Source organism: Natrix helvetica (genome assembly GCF_964273705.1).
Source record: "Natrix helvetica genome assembly, chromosome: 4".
Classification (NCBI taxonomy): Eukaryota; Metazoa; Chordata; class Lepidosauria; order Squamata; family Natricidae; genus Natrix; species Natrix helvetica.
This window is the reverse complement of record NC_138550.1, coordinates 116,655,753-116,677,480: the sequence shown is the minus strand read 5'-3', so window position 1 is coordinate 116,677,480 and position 21,728 is coordinate 116,655,753. Positions and strand designations below refer to the sequence as shown.

General features: G+C 35.0%; 1 protein-coding gene across 10 annotated transcripts in view; it reads right to left on the bottom strand.

Moving 5' to 3' along the window:
• The window catches only part of PPP4R1 (protein phosphatase 4 regulatory subunit 1), a 38,491-nt gene extending 20,350 nt beyond the window's left edge, over nucleotides 1-18,141 (bottom strand). For 2 of the 10 annotated variants that reach the window (XM_081951909.1, XM_081951911.1), the window contains exons 1-5: nucleotides 17,183-17,231; nucleotides 6,881-7,016; nucleotides 6,102-6,208; nucleotides 3,930-4,072; nucleotides 1,139-1,285 (exon numbers count right to left, since the gene is read on the bottom strand). In XM_081951909.1, the coding sequence (XP_081808035.1) occupies nucleotides 1,139-1,285; nucleotides 3,930-4,072; nucleotides 6,102-6,208; nucleotides 6,881-7,016; nucleotides 17,183-17,216 (567 nt within the window). In that variant the 5' untranslated portion in view covers nucleotides 17,217-17,231. The other 8 variants (XM_081951915.1, XM_081951913.1, XM_081951916.1 and 5 more) reach the window with 8 other exon arrangements.
• Nucleotides 18,142-21,728: the final 3,587 nt, after the last annotated feature.

Below are 21,728 nucleotides of genomic sequence, written 5' to 3'. Positions count from 1 at the left end.
TAAATAAATAAATAAATAAATAAATAAATGTATATGTATATGTATATGTATATGTATATGTATATGTATATGTATATATATGTATGCTGGTTTTGTTGTATTCGGGTCTTTTCCCGTGTAAGGTTGAGATTGTCTTTGCAACGTTTCGGCAGGATCTCACCTGCCATCTTCATATATATATACATATTTAGGCATACCAGGGGTTGTAACACAAATACATATATACATATATACATATATACATATATGTTTTCGTAGATTTTCACGGGTGTAGGTATGCTGGTTTTGTTGTATTCGGGTCTTTTCCCGTGTAAGGTTGAGATTGTCTTTGCAACGTTTCGGCAGGATCGCACCTGCCATCTTCAAGCTGTTTTTAAGCCCACAGCTTGAAGATGGCAGGTGCGATCCTGCCGAAACGTTGCAAAGACAATCTCAACCTTACAAGACCCGAATACAACAAAACCAGCATATACATATATACATATGTGTGTGTGTGTGTGTGTGTGTGTGTGTGTGTGTGTGTGTGTATTTGTGTTACAACCCCTGGTATGCCCAAATATGGGAGGGAGCTCACTATTCCCCCTTTCTGAACTTCGGCTCATTTCAGAAAACCATCCAGGCAGAAAACCATATTTTTATTTTTAATGTTGCCTTTTTATATTTGTGTTGTATTTGTGCTGATAAATAAATAAAGGGAGACTAGTATAGATCTATTTCAAGCTATTTATACAGAAAGGGGGAGTAGTGAGCTCCCTCCCATATTTGGGCATACCAGGGGTTGTAACACAAATACATACCTATTTCCCTGGCTCAGCTGATAAGGAGGAGTGCCTGTGGCTTAGTGGCTAAGACTCCTGCCTAATATGTAATACAGCCCAGGTTCAAATCCCAGTAAGGGTATGGCTAGCTGATGAGAGCTAAATAGCTTGAAATAGATCTATACTAGTCTCCCTTTATTTATTTATCAGCACAAATCCCCCCCCCCCACACACACACATATGTATGTATGTATGTATGTTTGTATGTATGTATGTATGTATGTATGTATGTATGTATGTATGTATGTATGTATATGTATAAATATATTTTCAGATAATCAGTCAAACACCAATTCCTGGAACATCATTTTCTTACTTACTGCCACTGCCTCTGTCTTCACATCATCATTGCTATCTGGAGCAGTCAGTTCTACTAAAACGGGACATACTTTGGTCTCCACATCATATCGTTCAATAAGTTCTTGTTCCAACAGAACAAGTAATGCTGCTTGACTTGTTTTTCTCACCTATGTAAAAATATAAAAAAAGAAGGAAAAGGACAATTCCATTTGTCCCAATCTCTGCAAAATTTCCATTGCTAAGCAAGACAGTTAAGTGAGTTTTGTCTCATTTAGACCTTTCATACTATAGTTGTTGAGCGAATCTGGCTTCCCCATTGACTTTGCTTATCAAAAGTTTGCAAAAGTTAGTCACATGAGATTGTCATACATACATGCCAGTTTCCAAGTGTCTGAATTATTTTTATTATTTATTTCATGTGACCGTGTGGGTGCTTCAATGGTTGTAAGTGTGAAAAATGGAAAAAGTCTTTTATTTTTGTGTTGTCATAACTTCTGTCACCAAACAAATGGCTGTAAGTCAAAGACTATCTGCATGTATTTATGGATTCTGCAATATATTTCCTAGCAGTGAGTCATCTGTGTGATAAAGATTCTAATAATTGGCATTAATTGTATTACTGCAATGATGATATTTGTTAAGCATTACAAAGCATTAATGGGAGATGAATAATCAAATAACCTTTTCACACAGTTTTTTTTAGAAGTTTCACTCTGTTATGGAATCCAAGTGGTTCTGAATTCTTATCTGGAAATATTAATTTCCATTCTTCATATACGTAGATTTAATTCACAAACTTTCCATGGGGCAAACTGCACAAAAAATGGACACAACTCTGGATTCAAAACTCAGAGCACAGTAACATCAGAGCATTTTAATCTCCCAGAACATTGCACTACAATGTTTCAAAGTTGTTGTTTTGGAACAAAAATATTTTACCAACGCAGAAAGGGAAGAAATTGCTGAACTCATGTACTCTACACATCAAACATTTTCAGGCCATCTCAGAAGATCTCAATAAAGGCATGAGGTTTTTCACACCTCAAACATAATTGATAAAATACTTGTAATCTGTCTCACATATAACTTGCACTGCATAACCACCCTTGATTTCTCCTCTTTCTCCTTTCTCTATTCTTCTAAATCCTACATTTGTTAGACATTTTATGTACCTGATGAAATGAATCGTAGTTCATGAAAGTTTAAGCCTTTTAGCAACATTTGCTAGTCTGAAAAGCTGCTACCAGAATCCTTCTGATCTTCAGAACAGAAAAAAAAGGACTACTACAAAAGCACTCAAAATGACAAAATAAAACACTGGTTCACAAATAACGAAATCTTTCCTAATTAGAAATTAATTTTATAAAGCTGTGTTAGCTCCTATGTAAAGATAAAGCCAACATTAATCTTCCAGAACGGCTACAGAAAATATTAGCTAGCTACGGGTTGCATGGAACAGCAGAGTTGCTGTGCTGGCAATGTGTAGGTTGTGAGTTTTTGCCTCCTTATTTTCTCCTACACAAAACATTTTGAATAAAAAAATCATGTTTCCTCTATACTACTCACATACATTTATCCCCTTGTGCTCCCCAGTCTTTCACCTCTCAGATTTCCTATTCTTTTAGAAGAAAAACTTTGCTTTTTCCTTTGTTACTCTTGTTTTTCTTTTTTTTTCTAAAATAAAATTCTGGACCATACTTCTTCCTTCTCTGAATAAATTTGGAGCAGGCTTCAGCATCTCCCTTTTTTTAAAATCTGGTGGCAGAAATTCAGTAGCATGTACATATTCCACACAAACCTTATATTGTCCATATTTACCCAAATATAAAATGTAAATATAAAATGTCCAATATAGCAGCCAAAAGTTATCTTTGCCCGAGTCCTTGCTTTCTTTCTGCACCCTCAGATACAGAAAGGATCAAGTGATATCATTAGAAGGGCACAGCTTAGTGGTGGGTTACGGCTGGTACGCCCTGGTACGGAGTGTACTTGTGCCTGCCGGGAACACCTGGTACCATTCTGGTATGGTGCTCTGGAGCGCCCACCGGGCAGGGCAACCTTACCAGTATTTGAGGTTTTCGGGGTTTCTGCACATGTGCATGGAGCGTGTGGCGCCTGCGCAACGCTCCACCGAGCACCTGGAGCATCGCGGAGTGTCATGGGCGGTAAGTACAAATGTGCGTGCTGCGCGCGTGTATGTGGTGGAGCCTGCCCCCGTTGCACCATACCGGTTGCAACGGGATCCGGAACCCACCACTGGCACAGCTGCAATATTTAACTCTTTAGGAAGAACTGCTTCCTAAATTGTTGTGACATATAACAATTGATTAATACACATATTTTGATTTTAGAAACCTTGGCAATACGGTACTTTGTCACTGAGTTTTGGAAATTCATCCGTAATAAAAGTAGCTTGGGTAGTAGAAATTGTAATTCTAAAACTCCTAGGTCTTACTTTTTTGAAAGAAAAAAGGAATCTAAAAATATATACAGCGTACAAGAACTGCAAATTCTGTTTGAAACAATGAAATAGTGGTGGAAAATAATGGACTGTTGAGTTGTAGATAATATATCAATGAGAAATTTGATTAACTCAGTAGCTAAGTCATTTTTCACCTAATATGTCTTTAAGCAATCCCTTATCTAGATTTCAAAGTGTGAGGTTTTCAGATAAGGGTAAGGACATACCATGTTTGCACTTTAAAAAACTACAAAAATTATGAAACTAGATATGATGCAAAAGACATCATACAAATTATTTAATTCCAAATAGGTAAAATATTTACATGGTTTCAAAAAGTTTAATCTTACCTGATTATTCTGGTCTGCTAGATACCTCACCACAATGGGCAATAAATATTTTGAAAAAGCGTAAGGGATTGACGGCCTGTTTTCTTGACAAAACATAGCAATATGAGGCACCTGTTCCATTAACTCAGCTCTTACTGTTGGCTCTATCGATAAAAGCACAAAGAAGGAAATCGTATCACTTGTAAGTTGCATGTTTATGTTCATTTGAATGTGAATTACTATTACTTACAATATATTGCTAGCAAAGGGGTTATATAATTAGTCTTATTTTGATTTATAGTTGACAATGAATGTCCTAAAAAAGTATTATTGCCTTATTTTAAAAATACCTTATTTTTCCTTCTTTAAAACTCAAGCCACTGATAAATAAAGGGTTTTGATAAACCAAAATATAGCCAATTGTTCCCATATCTACAAGCTACATAAGATCTCTACTGATCCTTTGGTAGACCTAAATTAAAAGATAGGAAGCCTGGGGCAGAAAGCTCTCTACATAATGGAGGCAGTTTTGAAGTATTCAGGATGAAACTAAGATTATTATTCAAATCTTTGTAAGGAAAATATTCAGAAATATTTCATAAGTCAAGTAATATTTCAAAATATATTGAAATTAAACAAACACTAAATATCATGTCAAAAAAGAGTATTGATTATATATCCATCCATCTGTAAGTCTGTACAGTTATTATATCTTACATTGTATGTTATAGATAAGTTTTGTTTTATTTTTCCTTTGGCCACTGAATCTTTTGGTTTCCTTAGATGTTTTGGAGGAGTTTTGTTTGTGTGCTATGGTGATGTTGTGTGTTTGCAATAGTTTATTGGTTGTTTCTGTTATGTTTTGGGGGTACCATATGTACTGTTAGCCTTTTCATAACTTGTGTTAGTTTTGTTGTAGTGAGTTAAGCAGTCAGGCATTTTTTGATAAACTTGCCTGGCCATCTATTTTGTTGGAAAATATTGTACGACAGTCTGTTTCCTTTTTCTGGTGCATTTGTACTCATCTGAATAATGCTCTTACACAGCTCCTGTTGTGGGAGATTGGGCTGTTACTTTGGCAATGGAACATTTGGTTAATGTGGGGTGTTTGTCAACAGACGGGTTTCTAATTTGTTGTTTCCTCTGCTAATGAGGATATCCAAGAAGAAAAGTACATTCCTTTTTTCTTCCCTTCTGGATTTTATTCCTTTGAAGATATTCATTGTTATATATGTGTACTCCAAATACCTAAGATTAAACATGTCTTCTCTAAATACATTAAGATTAAAATATCCAGGATCATGGACCACATCTGCCTCACTACCTACTTGCAGTTTGATGGATAAATATACCAACAAATCTGAGGAACACTCATAGGATCTCTCATTCTCTCAGGACTCATAGCAGAGACTATAATACAATGTCTAGTAACAATAGCACTCCCACACATGCAACCCAAAGGATGGATCTGATATATAGACAATAACTTTGTTATAATAAAAAAGGGAACGGCTAACATATTTTCATAAAAATGTCTCTCGCATGCAATTATTTCTTCTTCAAAAGCTCTTTTTTGCTAGAAGACATTAGCTATTATTTATGTAGGAAATGAACCAGTTCTGGAACTTCATCCCCAAATACATAAATATCCCATATGGATTCCTTCTAATTTAATTATTATTTTTCATGACCGCTAACATCATTTTGAATTTGATTTTATTTGATTTTTTTAATCTACATTTAATCAGAAAGATTTCCATTCCCTGCCTGGCTCCTGATCAATTAGACAACTCTGTCCTTTCTTAAAGTTTTATTACTTTCTGAATTTCCAAGTCCTTTCTCTTATCATACTGTCCTATAAAAATTGTTCATATTACCATTTGTTCTTTCACGATTTCCTCTTCTATTTTATGCTTCAGGAGAAATTTATATATTCTCCCTATCATCTTTCTATCTGAGCTGTGAATTATTTTATCCAATTCGTGTGGTTCTGTTTCGATGTCATATATTTTAGTATCATTATTGTGTTTAGTTAATTTGCAAGTAGGTTAGCCAGTCAACTTTCATGTTTTGTTCTGCAAATTCTTCAATTGTTTTTAAATTTCCCTGTCCGTCAATTATGTCTCTGTATCTTAGCATTATTCACATCTATAAAATTTGGATGGATGGTTCTTTCTGACATTGATTACATACCTGAATCATCTGCTAGCCTGCTGACTCTTTCCAATACAGCAATACAATCTTTCTCATCATCACTCACTTCTTTCAAAGTATCCAACAAACTTCGAGCCACCATTTGCCTATAGCATAAAAAGAAGCTTATTGTAATTTTACTGCATATTATTACATTGCAAGAACTTTATCTATCCCATTTTTTTAAAAAAAACAACCCAAACATTTATAGATTGCCAGCTAGTAAATATCTCTGGATGATTTGCAATCTCACTTTTATCCTGGCCTTCTTTGTAGAATTAAAATTAGTACATATTTCCTAGGCCTTCACAACAAATCTGAGCTTAAGCGGAGTTAGCATAGTAATTTTGTTCCCCTAATGCAGCACTATTGTACTGCTACAAACATTCAATACAAGTGTATAGAACTGCAACTGAGAATTCATTAAATAATTAAGATCATTTTTATCATACATATATTTCAGTATCCAAGACTTGAGTACTTGAGCTACTATTATTTTTTCTGTGATCATAGTAAGAGATTCTTACTGTTATAGTTTTATATAAAATATCATAAAAGCCCTGAAAAGGGGCATGTAATCCACAAAATAGAAAAAATGTAGATTTGGGTATACATTTCATTTCAAAATGATATAAAGATTACATTCTCTCTCTCTCTCTCTCTCTCTCTCTCTCTCTCTCTCTCTCTCTCTCTCCCCCTCCCTCTCTCTCATACACATCACACACACACACACAGGCACAATAAAATATTTACTCTATTACTTAGGCTATATACCACACCTATTAAAAATATTCTCGCTTGCAGCGTACTTGTCCAATCTTCCCAAAGGCGTCAACATTTCATCTTGTGAAACAAAGTCCAGGGCTGAAGATACAATAATCGCATCAGATTCTGAGATGTAGTCATCCACACCAACTATCAGAGACATCAGAAATATTTCTTATCATCATCACATTTCTATGATTTAAAACAGATGGATACTTAAAGCCTTATGCAATAATATTTCTTAAAACTGAATCTTTCACAATGGTTTCTCTTTCAAAAGAGGCTTTTGGGAAATAATGCAATGACTTTTTTGAAATTTACACTTAACTGCATTTACCATGAAAAAATATTCTAAGTTATTTCATAAAATAAATGTCTTTTTAAATAGAAAGATCTTTCTGTTTTAAATATAGTAAGAACCTAATAATGTTGTTAGAGAAAAAGTCCCTTTCTTTTGGACAAGGAATTATGACATTCAGATTAATTTTCCTTCCATGTAAATATTGCACTTCATTCTAAAAAAGGATCTCCAATATCTCAAATTTCTAAAGTTACAAAAACCATGTAATCTTTCTGTAAGGAAACAGTAAATTAAAGCTACTTACAAAGGACTCTTTAGTGAAATGACAGACTTAGTTTATAATTCATGTTATACTGAATAAAAATTCTATAATTATAATCTGTGTATTTACCCACTAGAATGAGTGAAGATTCCAAAGGCTAGAATCTCAGTTTATTTAAGCCAAAGTACTGCTTATATGCAAACATTTTTTTAAAGAAAGCATTACTTCCTTTATACATGAAAAAAATCTGAGGAAATCTATGAAAGCATCAGCTATGCTCCATGCTTTACATAACTGATGTCAGTGCTGTACACATCATACCAGTCATACTGGTGTTCTATAGAAAATGGGTAAAACGAAGACAATATGCCTGTATTTTTAAACTTCTTTCAAACATGGCTAAAAATTCCAAAATGTACGGAGCTCACATTTTCCATATTTTATGGGAAAACCTATCAGTAAATCTGCTGTTAAAATCTATTGCTATAAAATATACAACTATATAACACCAAATTTCCATGTGAAACCAATTGGAATAATTCACTTGATCATGTTCTTAGAAATATTTTAAGCATTATGGTTTTTGCAAGGATTGGATATCTCAAGGAACAAAATAATAAAAATAATAAAATCACATGAATAATAAAATGAAGTAGTTTTTAAAGATCTTTGCATCAATATTTATCATAATTCATCTAGCTGAACAACAATAAAATGTTATTTTTAAAAAATGCAAATTGCCAATATCAGCTGGATTAAACTTCTAATGTTAAAAGAAGATCCCAAGAGGCTTATTTAAATTATAATTTAGGTTTATTTAAGTGTTATTATCCATCTGGAAAATGGTTGCGTTTAACTGTCATATTACATTTATAATGTTCTAATTATATAAAAATGAAACATCAACTACACACTGCAATAGGTTTCACATACTCTACAAAGTCAAAGACAAATAAACCATATCATAACACAGTCAGATTTATTAAACAAAACATGCTTAAAAGGAGGCACAGTATAAGTATATTTTGAACAAAACATGAAATATTTGGCCAATAAGGATCAAGAATAAAGTTGGAAGCTTTGTCAGAAAATTAGAAAAACTAATAAGGTATTCAGTGCAAAGCTGTACTAAGAGACTTAGCCAGTTGAACAGGATTCAAGTGACAGGTCTTGATGTTTAACATATGAGAAGGGCACAGAGTTGAAGACACAATAGTTTTTGAAGTGAGCATAGTGCAACGCAGAAACTAAAGGGAAAAAAAGCAGAGTGAAATCTATGAAGAACACAGTAGCTGAATTATTTTTTTTGGGGGGGGGCAAATTTTGAGTAAGTGAGCACACTGTACAGTTATAAAGGAATCTGGCAGAAACAGTAAGAGCATTAGATTATCAGAGCATGAACCAGAATTTTAGCTGAGAGATCAAAGACATTTGTACACTACTGTAAAAGTCTAACTTGCAAATTGATTGAATGTGACAAGCAAAAATAATGAGAGATTAGAACAGGATGATTAGCAACATCTTCGCCATAGGAAGAAAAGTAAAGAGTTATTTCTGTCTTAAGAAAACATTATTTGAGTTTCAAACAGCAGTAAGATATTCAAGGATATACTAAACAGGGAAATGCAATGGGAGGGAGGGAAGAGAACTAAGTTACAGAGGTAGAGTAAGTCAGAATCCTCACTCACTCTATATTGTAAGTGGTAAAGAAAATAACAGTATCAGATAGTTAAGCTAGAAAAATGTACATAACCAGACTGTCTTTAGTTTGAGGCGTTTACGGTAGTCTAAGTCACTCATACTACAGAATTCAATTCACCTCTTGCAGAAATTAACAGTACTATCCACAAAATCTTTTGAAGACAAACTGAATCAGGCACATGAGATAAATATGCTATTTAAATCTGTATCCCATAGGCTAAAAACTCTCATAAAAAGGGGGAAATAATTAATTACAAAGAATTACAAGTTTACATTTGTAAACCATCCCATTCAATAGTTTGGCTATGCAGACAATTGGACTAGAACCATTGTTTCTTTCTGTGTCAACCTGCACATAGAACACAGTATTAATGTGCCTTCACAACACGGAACCAACGAGGGACTATGCTTGTAAGCAAAATGCCACATCAAATAAGCTGCACAATTATATAGTACTGTGTAATCCTGAATGCAGTGTGTACAAAGCATAAAATCTATGCTTATTTGTATAAAAAGTGTCCTGCTATATCAATTAAAGACTTTTTAGGTCCTCCATTGTGTTTTCCACAGTGGTTAACAGATATGAGAGGAGTCTGCAAGTGTATCAGCACTCTTCCTATTCTCTGGAACCTGGTAATGAAAGGTCCACTATTTCTAATACTGTAGATGTGCACTGATAGCCTTATTGCCATGTACTGTAGATGTGCTTCTCTCTAAAAGCAACAAAAAGAAGAAAGAAATAGTAAGCAAAATAAATGCATGACATGAGAGAAAAACAAATGTATCTAAAACTAGTTGAGCAAATGGAGTGGTTCTCATTTCTACCACATCAATTTATCAATACATATATTTCTCCATAAGTATTTCCAATCACTTTTGAAGCATAAACAGATGGATCACATCATTAGGAAACGAATTCCACAGGTTAAATAAATGCTTTGTGAACATTATTTCTTCTAGACAATTATAAACTCCCCTCCATTCAATAACCTGTTTCTAGAATTACAGTAATAGAAAAAATGTCTATAACTGTGTAACTATCATATACTCACTTCAGTGTTCCAACCTAAAAAGTCCAAACACTGCAAGCAGGGTAGATTTCATTTAAATCAAGTCAATTTAAACCATGATTTAAATCACTAGTAAAAAGGATTGATTTAAATCATAATTTTTAAAGAGCAACTGTCATCTTTGTCCCGCAGCAGCTCCTCCTCTGACCTGCTGTTGACACAGCAAGTCCTAATATTGCAGAATATACAGCCTCATGCTACGCAAGTAATTCGTTTCATGCTGAATGAACTAAATTAATGTATCTTAAATATTAAACTACCGTATCTTTAGATAGATTTTTAGTCCAAAAGCATTTTATTAAAATTGATTTTTAAAAAATCCAATTTAAATTTAAAAATCCATTTTTTTATTTTTAAAAATCATCTACCGGTATTTGTATCCACCTTGACTGCAAGCTTCACTTGCAATGATGAGTCAGAATTCTGAACAACAATTCGCCGTGTGCTATTTCATGCTAACAGTTCTTCTTGCCAATGGAGTGTATTTGTGTGTGTGTGTGTGTGTGTGTTTTGCTGCAGTAGGTGACCCAGCAACTGTAGCAAAGAACACATCATAGCAATGAGTTTTAAACAATTCTGATATCATTCCAACTGAACTTTGCCATTGTAATCTAAGTTTATAGAGAAGCACTTCCAGTACTGGATCACTTTCTTCTTTCACAATGGTCCTTACTCTACAATATAATTTGGTAAAAGAGAGGCACAGCATTGCACAGAACATTCCAAGCGCATCCACACCACAATTGTTAAAAAGTAAGGATACAGTTTACTTTCAATCTCTTTCCAAAAACTGAATTTGTTTTATAGTAGTTACACATTATGCCAAGAGTTTCACTAAGCAGATTTCTCGCAAAATCTAATGCTAGGAGTATTGGGTTTTTTATTTTGATGTGCATTATTTTAAAATGATAAGCAAGCATATTTGCACAGTGGGGCTTCAAGTTGCTCTCTGGGACAGATGTTGAGGGCTTTGGAAATTCTTTGCAGCCCTTCACAATCTTTTTTTTTTTTTTTTTGCTTTTTAAAATAATGCCTAATGCTTTACAGAATCATCCCATTAATGAGGGACTATTTGCAATGCTAGAAATGTTTTCCTTTTTTGAAACCTTCCAACTTAGATTTCTCCGTTTCTTAAACACTAATGAAAACTAGGTTTCTTAAAAACCTAGTGTACATTATTAAGTCACAGTATTTCAAAACAGTTTTTTTTTTTAAAGTCAGGTCTTCAAGTTAAATTTATTCTGGTGAAATTATGCTTTTTCTTGGCAGCAATACAGAAATGGTTGCCATTGTCCCTTTTAGGCTATTTCTTTCAGAAACCATTTGCCTTCTTCACAAGCTAGTCTACAAAGATGTGCATCTTGGTGATCTTCTACTGATGCACTAAGTAGGTCCCATTCTGCTTAGCCTTTTCCAGATCATATCAGATTTATGAGGTCTGCTGGCTTCTGTAATTTTAAAGTATTTCCAATAATATTAATAAAACAAATCCTAAATAAAAATTTGAATTTGTTTAAATTTATATATTCAATTCTGTAAGTCCTCATTTCATTTAAATCTGTATTTTCGCTTGTTATTTTGAACTAGTATAAAAAAAGGTCTTTTCAGATATAAATGCTGTGTGTAAAACTAACATGCCTTAAGTTGAGACTCACATTAATGGAAATTAACTTATGTCAATCAGTGGCGCATCATTAAGCTTTAAGCATGAGGCCATAAACATGAGGCCACATTTTACCTGATTCTTTGAGATCTATAGACTCTTTTAAGATTTATTTACAGAGAATATATGAGAAAATTTGGCACAGGCTTCTCAGTTTCTACATAACTCTCAACTAAAACTAAGAAATATTCAATGGAAAACTGAAGTAAACATACATGTTTCATTTGTTAATTCATTAATCTCTCACATTGTTCTACACCTTTTATCAAAAGTGTAAATTTGTATTTGTACATAACTTTCTATAAAAAATACAGAACCAGGAAATGCTGTACATTAAAACTAAAACCAAAGCTAAAACTAAAGCATTTAATCATTTTACAGATATTTTAAACATTGTTGAAAATCCAGTTAGAGAAATCTTACAAAATACCCTCTATTTCCAAAAAGGTGGTTGATTTGGATTCTTTCAGGTATATGCCATCAGTGGAATTCACTTCAGCCATTTTGATTACACTACCAATCTAACAAGGTTTATCCTAATACTGTCTTCTTGCAAGAAGAATGCTTGTAACAAGTTTAAAAAAAGCATTTCCATTATTGCATTTTTTGAGTGAACAATGGGAAGATGAAATCCCAAATATTAACTCTTTTCACACAGACAGTTATTCCAGTTGTCTCCACATGCTTTCTTATTTGTACTTCAGCTCTATAGTATAGATGTAAATCAGTTTTTTGTTACTTACTTAATGGTAGATACATCACAATGGGACCCCCTGATGCAAGGTAAGGCTTTTTTTTGCATTATCATAAATTGCTAATAGTCTTCCACATCTATCTTTATAAAGATTTGTAAAATATTTAAGTCTATTTTGAAGCAAAAGGGAACACATAAATTAATAAAATATTTCTTTTAAGAAAAATTATCATTTCAGACAAACATAGTTGTTTTGAAAAATGATACTAATATGATTGGAACTTTTTAAAATTTGCTAAGTAATTTTTTCAAGGGATTTTTCAGACAACTGTAAACATGAACACAGCAATTCAAACATATTTTATTTAGCTAATTATTTTTCAGTATTATTTCAGTATTATATTTAATATTTTTTATTTATATACTACATTTAAACCACTATTTTTCTGTTCAAATATCTCAGTTCAATTTAGCTCAGCTCAGTTTAATGCTTTGAATACAGAAACAGCTTTTGAGATATTTATACAATATAACTTATTAATGTATTATAGACTATTAAACAGATATGATGAATATGATGCAAATTCATTTAAAGTATTAGAAATTTCTCCTATTTTCGCAGCATTATGTTAAATAGTACTTATTTCGTGATAATACATCAATATTTTTATAATGAAAACATGAAATAAGCCAGAATTTTAGTGGGTTTTTTTTTTTTTTTTTTGCAATGTTTCTAATTTCAGTTTTGGGGAAAAACCATACATAAAATGCTAAATTTTATTATCTTGCTGCAGTGTTTCTGAAGGTCTTATCTATATTCATCTTTGCATATGTTCCATTGCGACATAGTTCTTTCTGAAAAAATATAGGTTAATACTGCTGGAGAAGTATTCCTGAACTAGATTGAACTTTTAAAATGGGAACTCATTCAAAATGTAGCATCGGTACTTGCATAAATTAAATGAAAAAACTTTGTCCAATTAATTCATTCAATATCTATTAAAGGAGAATCAATATAATAGTCCACAAAATTGTAGGGAAATTGAGAAAACGCTTACCGAGGATTATAATAAACAAATTAGCTAGAAAAGTTTAGTTATGTAAAAAGTATATACCGTAATTATTTCAAAAGCTAGCTATGCTTTTAGCATTTGAGTATTGGTAATTCAGTGCAATGTTTCTATCACAGATTGATATACTATTACATTCAAAATGGCAATTATATTAATCTTGAAATTCAAGTATTCAAGTTGAGCTATAGGAGTTTAATTTTTTTTCACTATGTTCCTAAATAATGAATTAATTGTATACATCCAACCCAACAACTACTAATAATTTGGGCTGAAAATTCAGTAACTTTAGAATGGTTCAAGAAGAAGAATATAACTGTCAGTATGCAAACTACACAATAGTATATATGTGTAATTTATTTACAAATAATAGTGGATCTCTTTCCTATCTTTGTAGCTACTATACCAAATTAGGTATGTTGTAAATCCTATTCAGCTGTTTACCTGACAAATGTTAAAATCATCTAACGACCACAAAAGTTAATAAAAGTAATGTACTTTGTCTGTGTAAAAAGTGTAATAATGGAAAACATGACCTATCATTTTAATATTCCAGTGGTTCCAGAAACACAAGGGCAAATGTATTCATTAAAACGAATGCCTTATAAAATGTTTTCTAATATTTTGACATAGTTAAAATGGTATGGTAGCAAACTGGTTTCCAACAGAGGTCAGCTTTCAGGATTTAATTTTTTTGTATATTCTGCATCCAAAATGTTTCCTAAGAATATCTCTAGCCTTCTCATAGACCATGTATAATACAAACTCTGGTAAAAGGCCATATGGCAGCAGTTTCTTTAGAATTGTTTTCTTATTTGTTTGAAAATTATTGGCAAAGCCAGCCAAACTAAGAAAAGGTTAAAAAATATCAAAATACCCTTGTTAATCCTGATTATTAAAGGAGGAATAGAAGATGGAAAGATAGTGTTCTCAAAAATGACTAACTGGAATACAACCCCGTCTAATTAGACACAATTTAGACATTAGAAATTGGGCCACTATTTTTGCATAAAATAACTTTAGAGTATAAACTCTCAAATGAAAAAGTAAAGAACAGTATTCTTCTTTCCTAAGGCATATAATGCCATACCTAGGAACAAAAAAAATTGCATTATTGAATTCTAGGCTTAAATAACCACCAACCAATCTCTAATAGGAGATCAACTTATAACATGCAATTCAATTTACTGGCATTATCAGTGCCTCACTTATGGCCAGGTAAAGATTCTACCTTTACCCATAAATCTCTGTGTACAAATAAAGTATTTTGATGAGCATTTCTATAGCCTCTGTATAGAGGGCCAAGACAGCTGCACTACTCAAGGAACACACAGGGTACAACGTTCAGAATAAAACATGTAAGAACAAGAAATAATGTGTTCTCAGTTGAAGAATTTTGGCACAAAGATGACTTTTACAGGAAATGAAGCTAATATAGATTTCAAACACGTCAAGCACTCATTAAAAGATACTCCTCTTTGATAAAATTTTCCCACTGTAAGTCTAATAATCAAGAAAGTAAAGGCATGAAAGCTCATACGACAAATGCCACTTTCATGGGTTAGCAAAGGAAGAGAGAAAACAACCCTGTGAATATTAATGTAATTCAGCTGTACAAGATGAATGCTAGAACACTGTTTACAATTAGAAAGCAACTTTACTTTCCCCTAAAATTGCCCTTACAACTTAGAAACTTTGCAAGATAAACTGTTGCACAGTAATTCAATCTAAAAGTTAATGGCCAGGAAATAATTACATACAATATATGTCTCCAGGCAGATGGCTTTGGAGTCCCTCAAAAAAGATGCTATAATAAGCAATATCAAACTGTTTTACATCTTTATTGGAGATATATATATAATTCAAGTACAATCACTTCTGACTTTTTCATTGTTAGTTTACTTTTCCATTATATCAAGGATCTTCATTAATGCCTATGGAAGCCAATATACTCAATCTATGCTTGACAAGCCCTGTACCTGTCAATCATTAAAACAAATAAAAGATTCTTTTTAAAAATAAATTGATGTTCTGCACAGCTAATCACTATATTCTATATTTCATATCCAAGAATTATTTGCATTCCTTATAGGCAATCTTACAGGAGGGGGAAATGTTAAGTTTCTACAACTTCTATTTTTTAAAATAAATGTCCAGACTTGTCCAGAAAACAAATAAAGTCTAATTGAGGGGATTCTAATTAGTACTGGCTGAACAACACACAACACTATAGAGCTATCTTGTTGTTTTGACTTCTGAGATTTCATATTTCATTAGCCAGATTCAAAATGAATCTGATATTGTTCAAATGGACAAGCCCTCCTACATGGCAGCCTTTTAAGAAAAGTTTCTATATCATGATATCAAAATGCTGAATGCACAAATTGACTTTAAAAAGTTCAAGTCTCTGAGGCATAATTCACAAATCTTTCAAACCTGATTGATAATAAATAATAACCTTCATATGAATTGTACCGGAACTCCCAGAATTCCCTACCCTGAGTATTGGCTCAGAATTATATGACCTCTGGCCAAACATATCATGAAAATAAATAGGTTGGGAAAGGCTACAAAGTTTTCTGAACAGTTTTAAAAGATACTCACACTTTTCCAGGAATTAATAGAATATGCCAAATTATAGACAGTGCAAATACAACCTATTTCAAACACTTATCCCTTTTTCTAAGTAAATACATTTCTTGTATTAATTATAGTCCTTCCAATTGGCAGCAAGTCTCAGAAGGAAATCCCTTCTACCTTCACCCAACTGCAAATTCATCACCAAATTTATTTAAAATAAAAATTAACTTGCATTTTTCTAAAACTGAAGCAAAATATAAAGCAATGTAAATAAATATTTATTTGAACTGCTGGACATCCCCCTTTTTTGTACAGCCCCTGCTTTGCACCACCCCAGATCTATTTACTAAGCTATCTATATCTCTCCAGAGTAAATTTGGGGTACATGAAGAATTATTTGTTTGCACTGTAGAAGCATCTATTCTATCTAGTTAAACTACCACATTTAAAAATTTTCTTTATAGGAAGTAAACTGTTCTTCACTGCATCAACTAGCCCAAAAAAGAATACAGCCAACCTCAGTCAAGGGATGAATTAAACATATAAACATAATCAGGAAGAAAATCAATTCCTGTATTTCCACGTTAAACCAACTTCAGTGGCAAGAAATAAACAACTCCCTTCAAAGGCGGGAGTAGTAAAGTAGCAGCTCAGACGCACATGATCTATTTCATATTCATCAAAAGACTAGCAACCATGCTATTAAACCCAACCAACCCATCAAATTCATAGCATTCCCCATTTTCAGTTCACGGCCTGCCAAGGAAGTAAAGGCACCCACAGATAATTTTGCATACGGTACGTCTAAATGGCCTCAAATGGGGAAAACAACCCGGACAGCTGAGCTTGGCTACTTCCTCCCACAATGCAACTTGGGCCGCCCTCCCGATTTCAAACCCTCCATTCACGGAAAGAAAATTAAAAGAGGTCAACAATACTCCTCTGCCCCTCCCGGATTTCATCCAAGGCACCAACCGCGCTTGAAAAGAGATGGGTTCCCTCTCCCCATTTCTTTCAAGACTTGGGGGTACCCAGAGTTTCCGGGTGAGAAGGAAGTAGTGGGCCCTCCCCTCGGCCCTCCCCAGTTAGCAGCAGGGCTGGGAGGGCCTTCCATGTGCAAAGGGGGAAGGCGGCGGCTGGGGATACTCACATCCGTCTATCTCCTCCTGAACGTCCTCCTGGAGCAGCGACAGATCTGGGCAGGCGGATTAAGACAAAACAAAAGACCGTGAATTCTCGCCGAGGGACTCCGCGCGGCGCCCTCCCCCCCCCCAACCTCATTACGCGCTCCTTTTGGCACCCGAGCCCACACCTCGCCCCCTCCTCACATTTACACTCCGAGGGAAGAGAGAAGACGGGAGGGGGACGCCTCCCTCTGCCAACAAATCCCACAAGCCCTTCCTACCTCACTGTGACTGAGAAACGCGAGCGAGCCGCATAGTTTTTTTTTCAAAAGAAGAGGGGGGAAAAACACCCCACACTTTCACCATAGTTGCACAGGCGCACACCCCATGCAACTCGGGCGGCGAGGCCCCAGATACCCCACCCAAATCGGGGAGTTGCCTGGGATTCATTCTCTCTCTCTTAAGGCGCCGCTGCCTTTCTTTTTGGGACTTATTTGTTTCGAGAAGGGGGTTCTCGCAACGGGACGATGGGGTGGGAGTGGGGAATTGGGGTGGAAGGGAGGTGCTACCTACCCGCCATGTTCTTGCAAACCTCCCCGCCCGGTTCCAGGGGCTACATTTAACCGCAAGGGCACCAAGAAGCGAGGGCTGAGGGAAAAGACGACTGGCTTGAGGCCTTTGGGCCCAGGCGCGTTTCCGGGCGTCCCCGGGAGAGTCTCACACCGAGCGAGCCAGAGAGGGAGGGGTCTGAGTCGGACACAAACGGTTGCCCCCGCCTCCGCCAGGGAGGGAAAGCAGGCGGGCGAGCCTGCCTCAGACAAGCTGAGCAGCTATGCTTTTCACCTCTCCTCCTCCGACTGACTCACCGCAGCCTCGAGAGCCGCCTGAACCGGTCGCAGCCCTGTAAGAGCGGTTTATCCCGGCCGGACAGGCCCAGCCGGAATCGGTAATGCGGAATGAATGGCTTTAGCCCGCTCGAAAAAAAGCCACATGGCACATTGGCGCGCCCCTCCCAGAGCCCAGCTCTTGTCCTGAGAATGACTTCACTTGACTCGGACCCGACCTTGCCCTCTCCCTTTCAAATTGGTTGAAAGACATGAAATTTGAGGTGTTCGTCTTTCTGATGGGCAGTGGAACCATTTCATAGTTGAGCTTGAAGATTGTTAGGTGTCCTTTACACACTTTCTGTTTCTTGGATCAGACACTCGTCCCCCTCCCCCTTGTGAGCGGATGTTCTCTTGGCATTGTCACTGACTTCATCTTTCTCTTGTTGGATGCTTTTAACCCCTATCTAGGTTACCTTAGAAGCCTGTTATTATGTAGTACTATTTTCCTATGTAGAATATTATGCATTAAATTTAACCAACAATAAACGAATGATAAAATTGAACTCACTATTTTAACTGTAGGTGACCCCTTTGGTTTATAAGATGGCAAATGGAGCTATTGATGTCTGGCACAGCAATAAATAGATTAAACCATTATGATGTCATTCTATGAAGAACTACCTTTCAGAATTGGTGTCACAATGCAGCAAATTCATGCTTTATCTTATCTCTTGGCAGTATAAGAAATTGTACAAAAAAAATCTGAAACTATGGTTTGGAATGCAAACTTCTATGTGAAGGAAAGACACATTAATAATAAGAATCCTTAGGCTCATATACAAGTACACTGAGATTGAAGAGAAAATAATTTGATGTGCTATTTTTCTTTCTTTTCTGCAGAAAAATATACTGGCATAAAATTTACTGCTTCGGTTCCTAGCTCTGTTCTATCACAGAAATGAGCTGATGACTATTGCTATCCTTACTGTTTTAATGCACAACACTTTAAAGAAAAGGATTGGTGGAGTCCTTCACCATGCATCACCTGTCAACAGGAAAACAGCCACCAATCACTCTGTCTAATGTGACATGATCTAGTATAAGGAAGTATTTGGTGTAGCATGCTTAGCTACCTATCAGGTTGTCTACGTAATGGGTTGTAGACCCCAATGTGCTCAGTGCCTATGCTGTGTTAGATTATGAGTCTGGCATTCTCACTAAAGAGCTAAATCTGTGTCCAAATAACTAGCAAACAAGTTGTAGGCATGGAAGAGAGTTGGGGTAAACAGAAGAGAGTGATTGATAATGAACAAGTTCCACCTGATAATGCTATACTCTGATGGCAGAACCAGTCACAGAGAACATTTAGAACCTGGCTGTCTTCTAATTTATATCAAACTTTGCAGCACAGGATTAGCCCTTTCTTAAAGAAGCACTACTTTTTAAAAATATATCTAGTTCTTTTTCAACAGGGCATGAAATACTTATTTTTAAAAAAAAACAGGTACAACAACTCTTTTAAAAAGACGAAACCAATATTTATAAAAAGGCTGCATTACCTTATTAATGTACCAGAAAGCCCCTGCCAGACATCACTTAGATAAAAGCCTTCACAGAAGCCATCTACCTGCTTACCCCATTAGCCCATGCAAAGATGGCTATGGATGGTAATTCTTAGAGATCATAACAAAGAGGATATGCCTTCAGAAACTTAAATTGGTCAGTAGGAGCTGGGCAGACCCTACATCTCACAATATTACATTATCAATGAAAAGTACTAGATATGCCATTTTCCCATTGTCAAAAAGTGCATTGGGAGAAAAGGGAGAGCACTATTTTAAAATAGGAATAGTTAAAACTTGCTTCAGTTGTAGGATAGAAATGGAATGAAGGCAATGTTATAAGGGCATGATATAATGAAAATCAGTAGTGAGATAATGTTTGTCCTCCAATTGCACGTATAAGGGTAAATCAAGGGTAGAACTTAATAAAATTTTGAAGCTAATATGTGAAGTAAGGCTTATGTTACAGATCAGCTAATAGTCTCACCCGCTTCTAATCTATCATATGAAGACAATAATATATTACAATGTATAATATGGATAAAATACTTCATAACCAATCAAAGTTACTATGGACCCCCAAAGGAACTTATGTCCGAGCTCTGAGGTTCCAAGGGCTGGGCCCCCTCTGCAGTCATGTAACCTCATTTTAGGGTCTTGGTAACACATTTACAACCATTTGCAGAGACTTACAATCATGACACCTCATTTTATAATATTTTTGCTAAAAACTGCTTTTACTTCCAATGTTCAACAAAAATGTCTCATCGCAAACAATTGATTCATTTAATGTCCACTGCATTAATAACTGCTACATTTGCAACCTCAACCTTCTTGTAAAACTATGTTACTGTGGTTACAGTTCCTCTTACAAAAGAAGGAAATTCCAGATTCATCTGATATAGTCAGATACAGGTATGGTATCATTACATTTTCTGTATTATGATCTTACCATGGGCCATTTGAAAGTTGTTCTATGTAGCATGTAATCTGTGGTACCTATCCCGGAGAAGAGGGGGGGGGTGAGTTTAGTATAGGTATCATTTACAACTATCCAGGTTGAAATATTTTAAAATGGAGCAAATAATAAAACTTCAAAAACTATATCCTGGAAATCCAAGAACACTCATATTAAAAATCATAATTAATACATTAAAGATCTACATCTGCCCTTATTTAATTAAAACCTGCCTGCCTATTTGCATTCTTCCCATGTCAAGAATACTGCATACAAATACAGATAAAACAATATAAAGTGTCTTTTCAAAGCTGTCCCTGTGTACTGGAATGCCATATCGCTTAAGACTAGGGTGACCCCAACTTCACTCAACTTTTGGAAAGACTTAAAGTTGTTTTTCCATGCATGGAGATAGTAAGGATAAACGAACCCACACTGCCGGTATATGTTGGGTTCACTAGCCACTTTGTTTTTCAATTGGTTGTGAAATATATTCTTATTGTATTTTTTTAATTTTTATCAGTTGCCAAGTGTTGTATTTGTGAGTTGGGCAGTCATATACATTTATTTTTAAAAAATAGATAAATACAAAAATACAATATAAATAATAACATATTACCATTTACTGTGTTTCCGCGAAAATAAGACAGGGTCTTATTTTCTTTTGACCCGTGAAATAAGCGCTTGGCCTTATTTTTGGGATGTGTTATTATTTTTGAGGTGCAAGAGGCAGCAAGTGTGGTCACCTCATGGCTGCTGCTGTGTTGCAATATTTTCGGGGAGGGCTTATTTTAGTGCATATGCTCAAAAGCCCGATTGGGCTTATTATCCGGGGAAGGCTTATTTTCAGGGAAACAGGTTAAATAGTTAAAATCTGTAACCTCATACCCTGCCACCCTGAAAAACACACAATGACTTATTCACAAGTCTCTCTAAACCATTGGAGAGTTTATTAAAATTATGTGTGAACTAGTTATCGTACAATGGTTGTTAAATAGAATGGTATTTTTAAAAAATCACATTTACTTAATGCAGTAGGACTACCAGCTG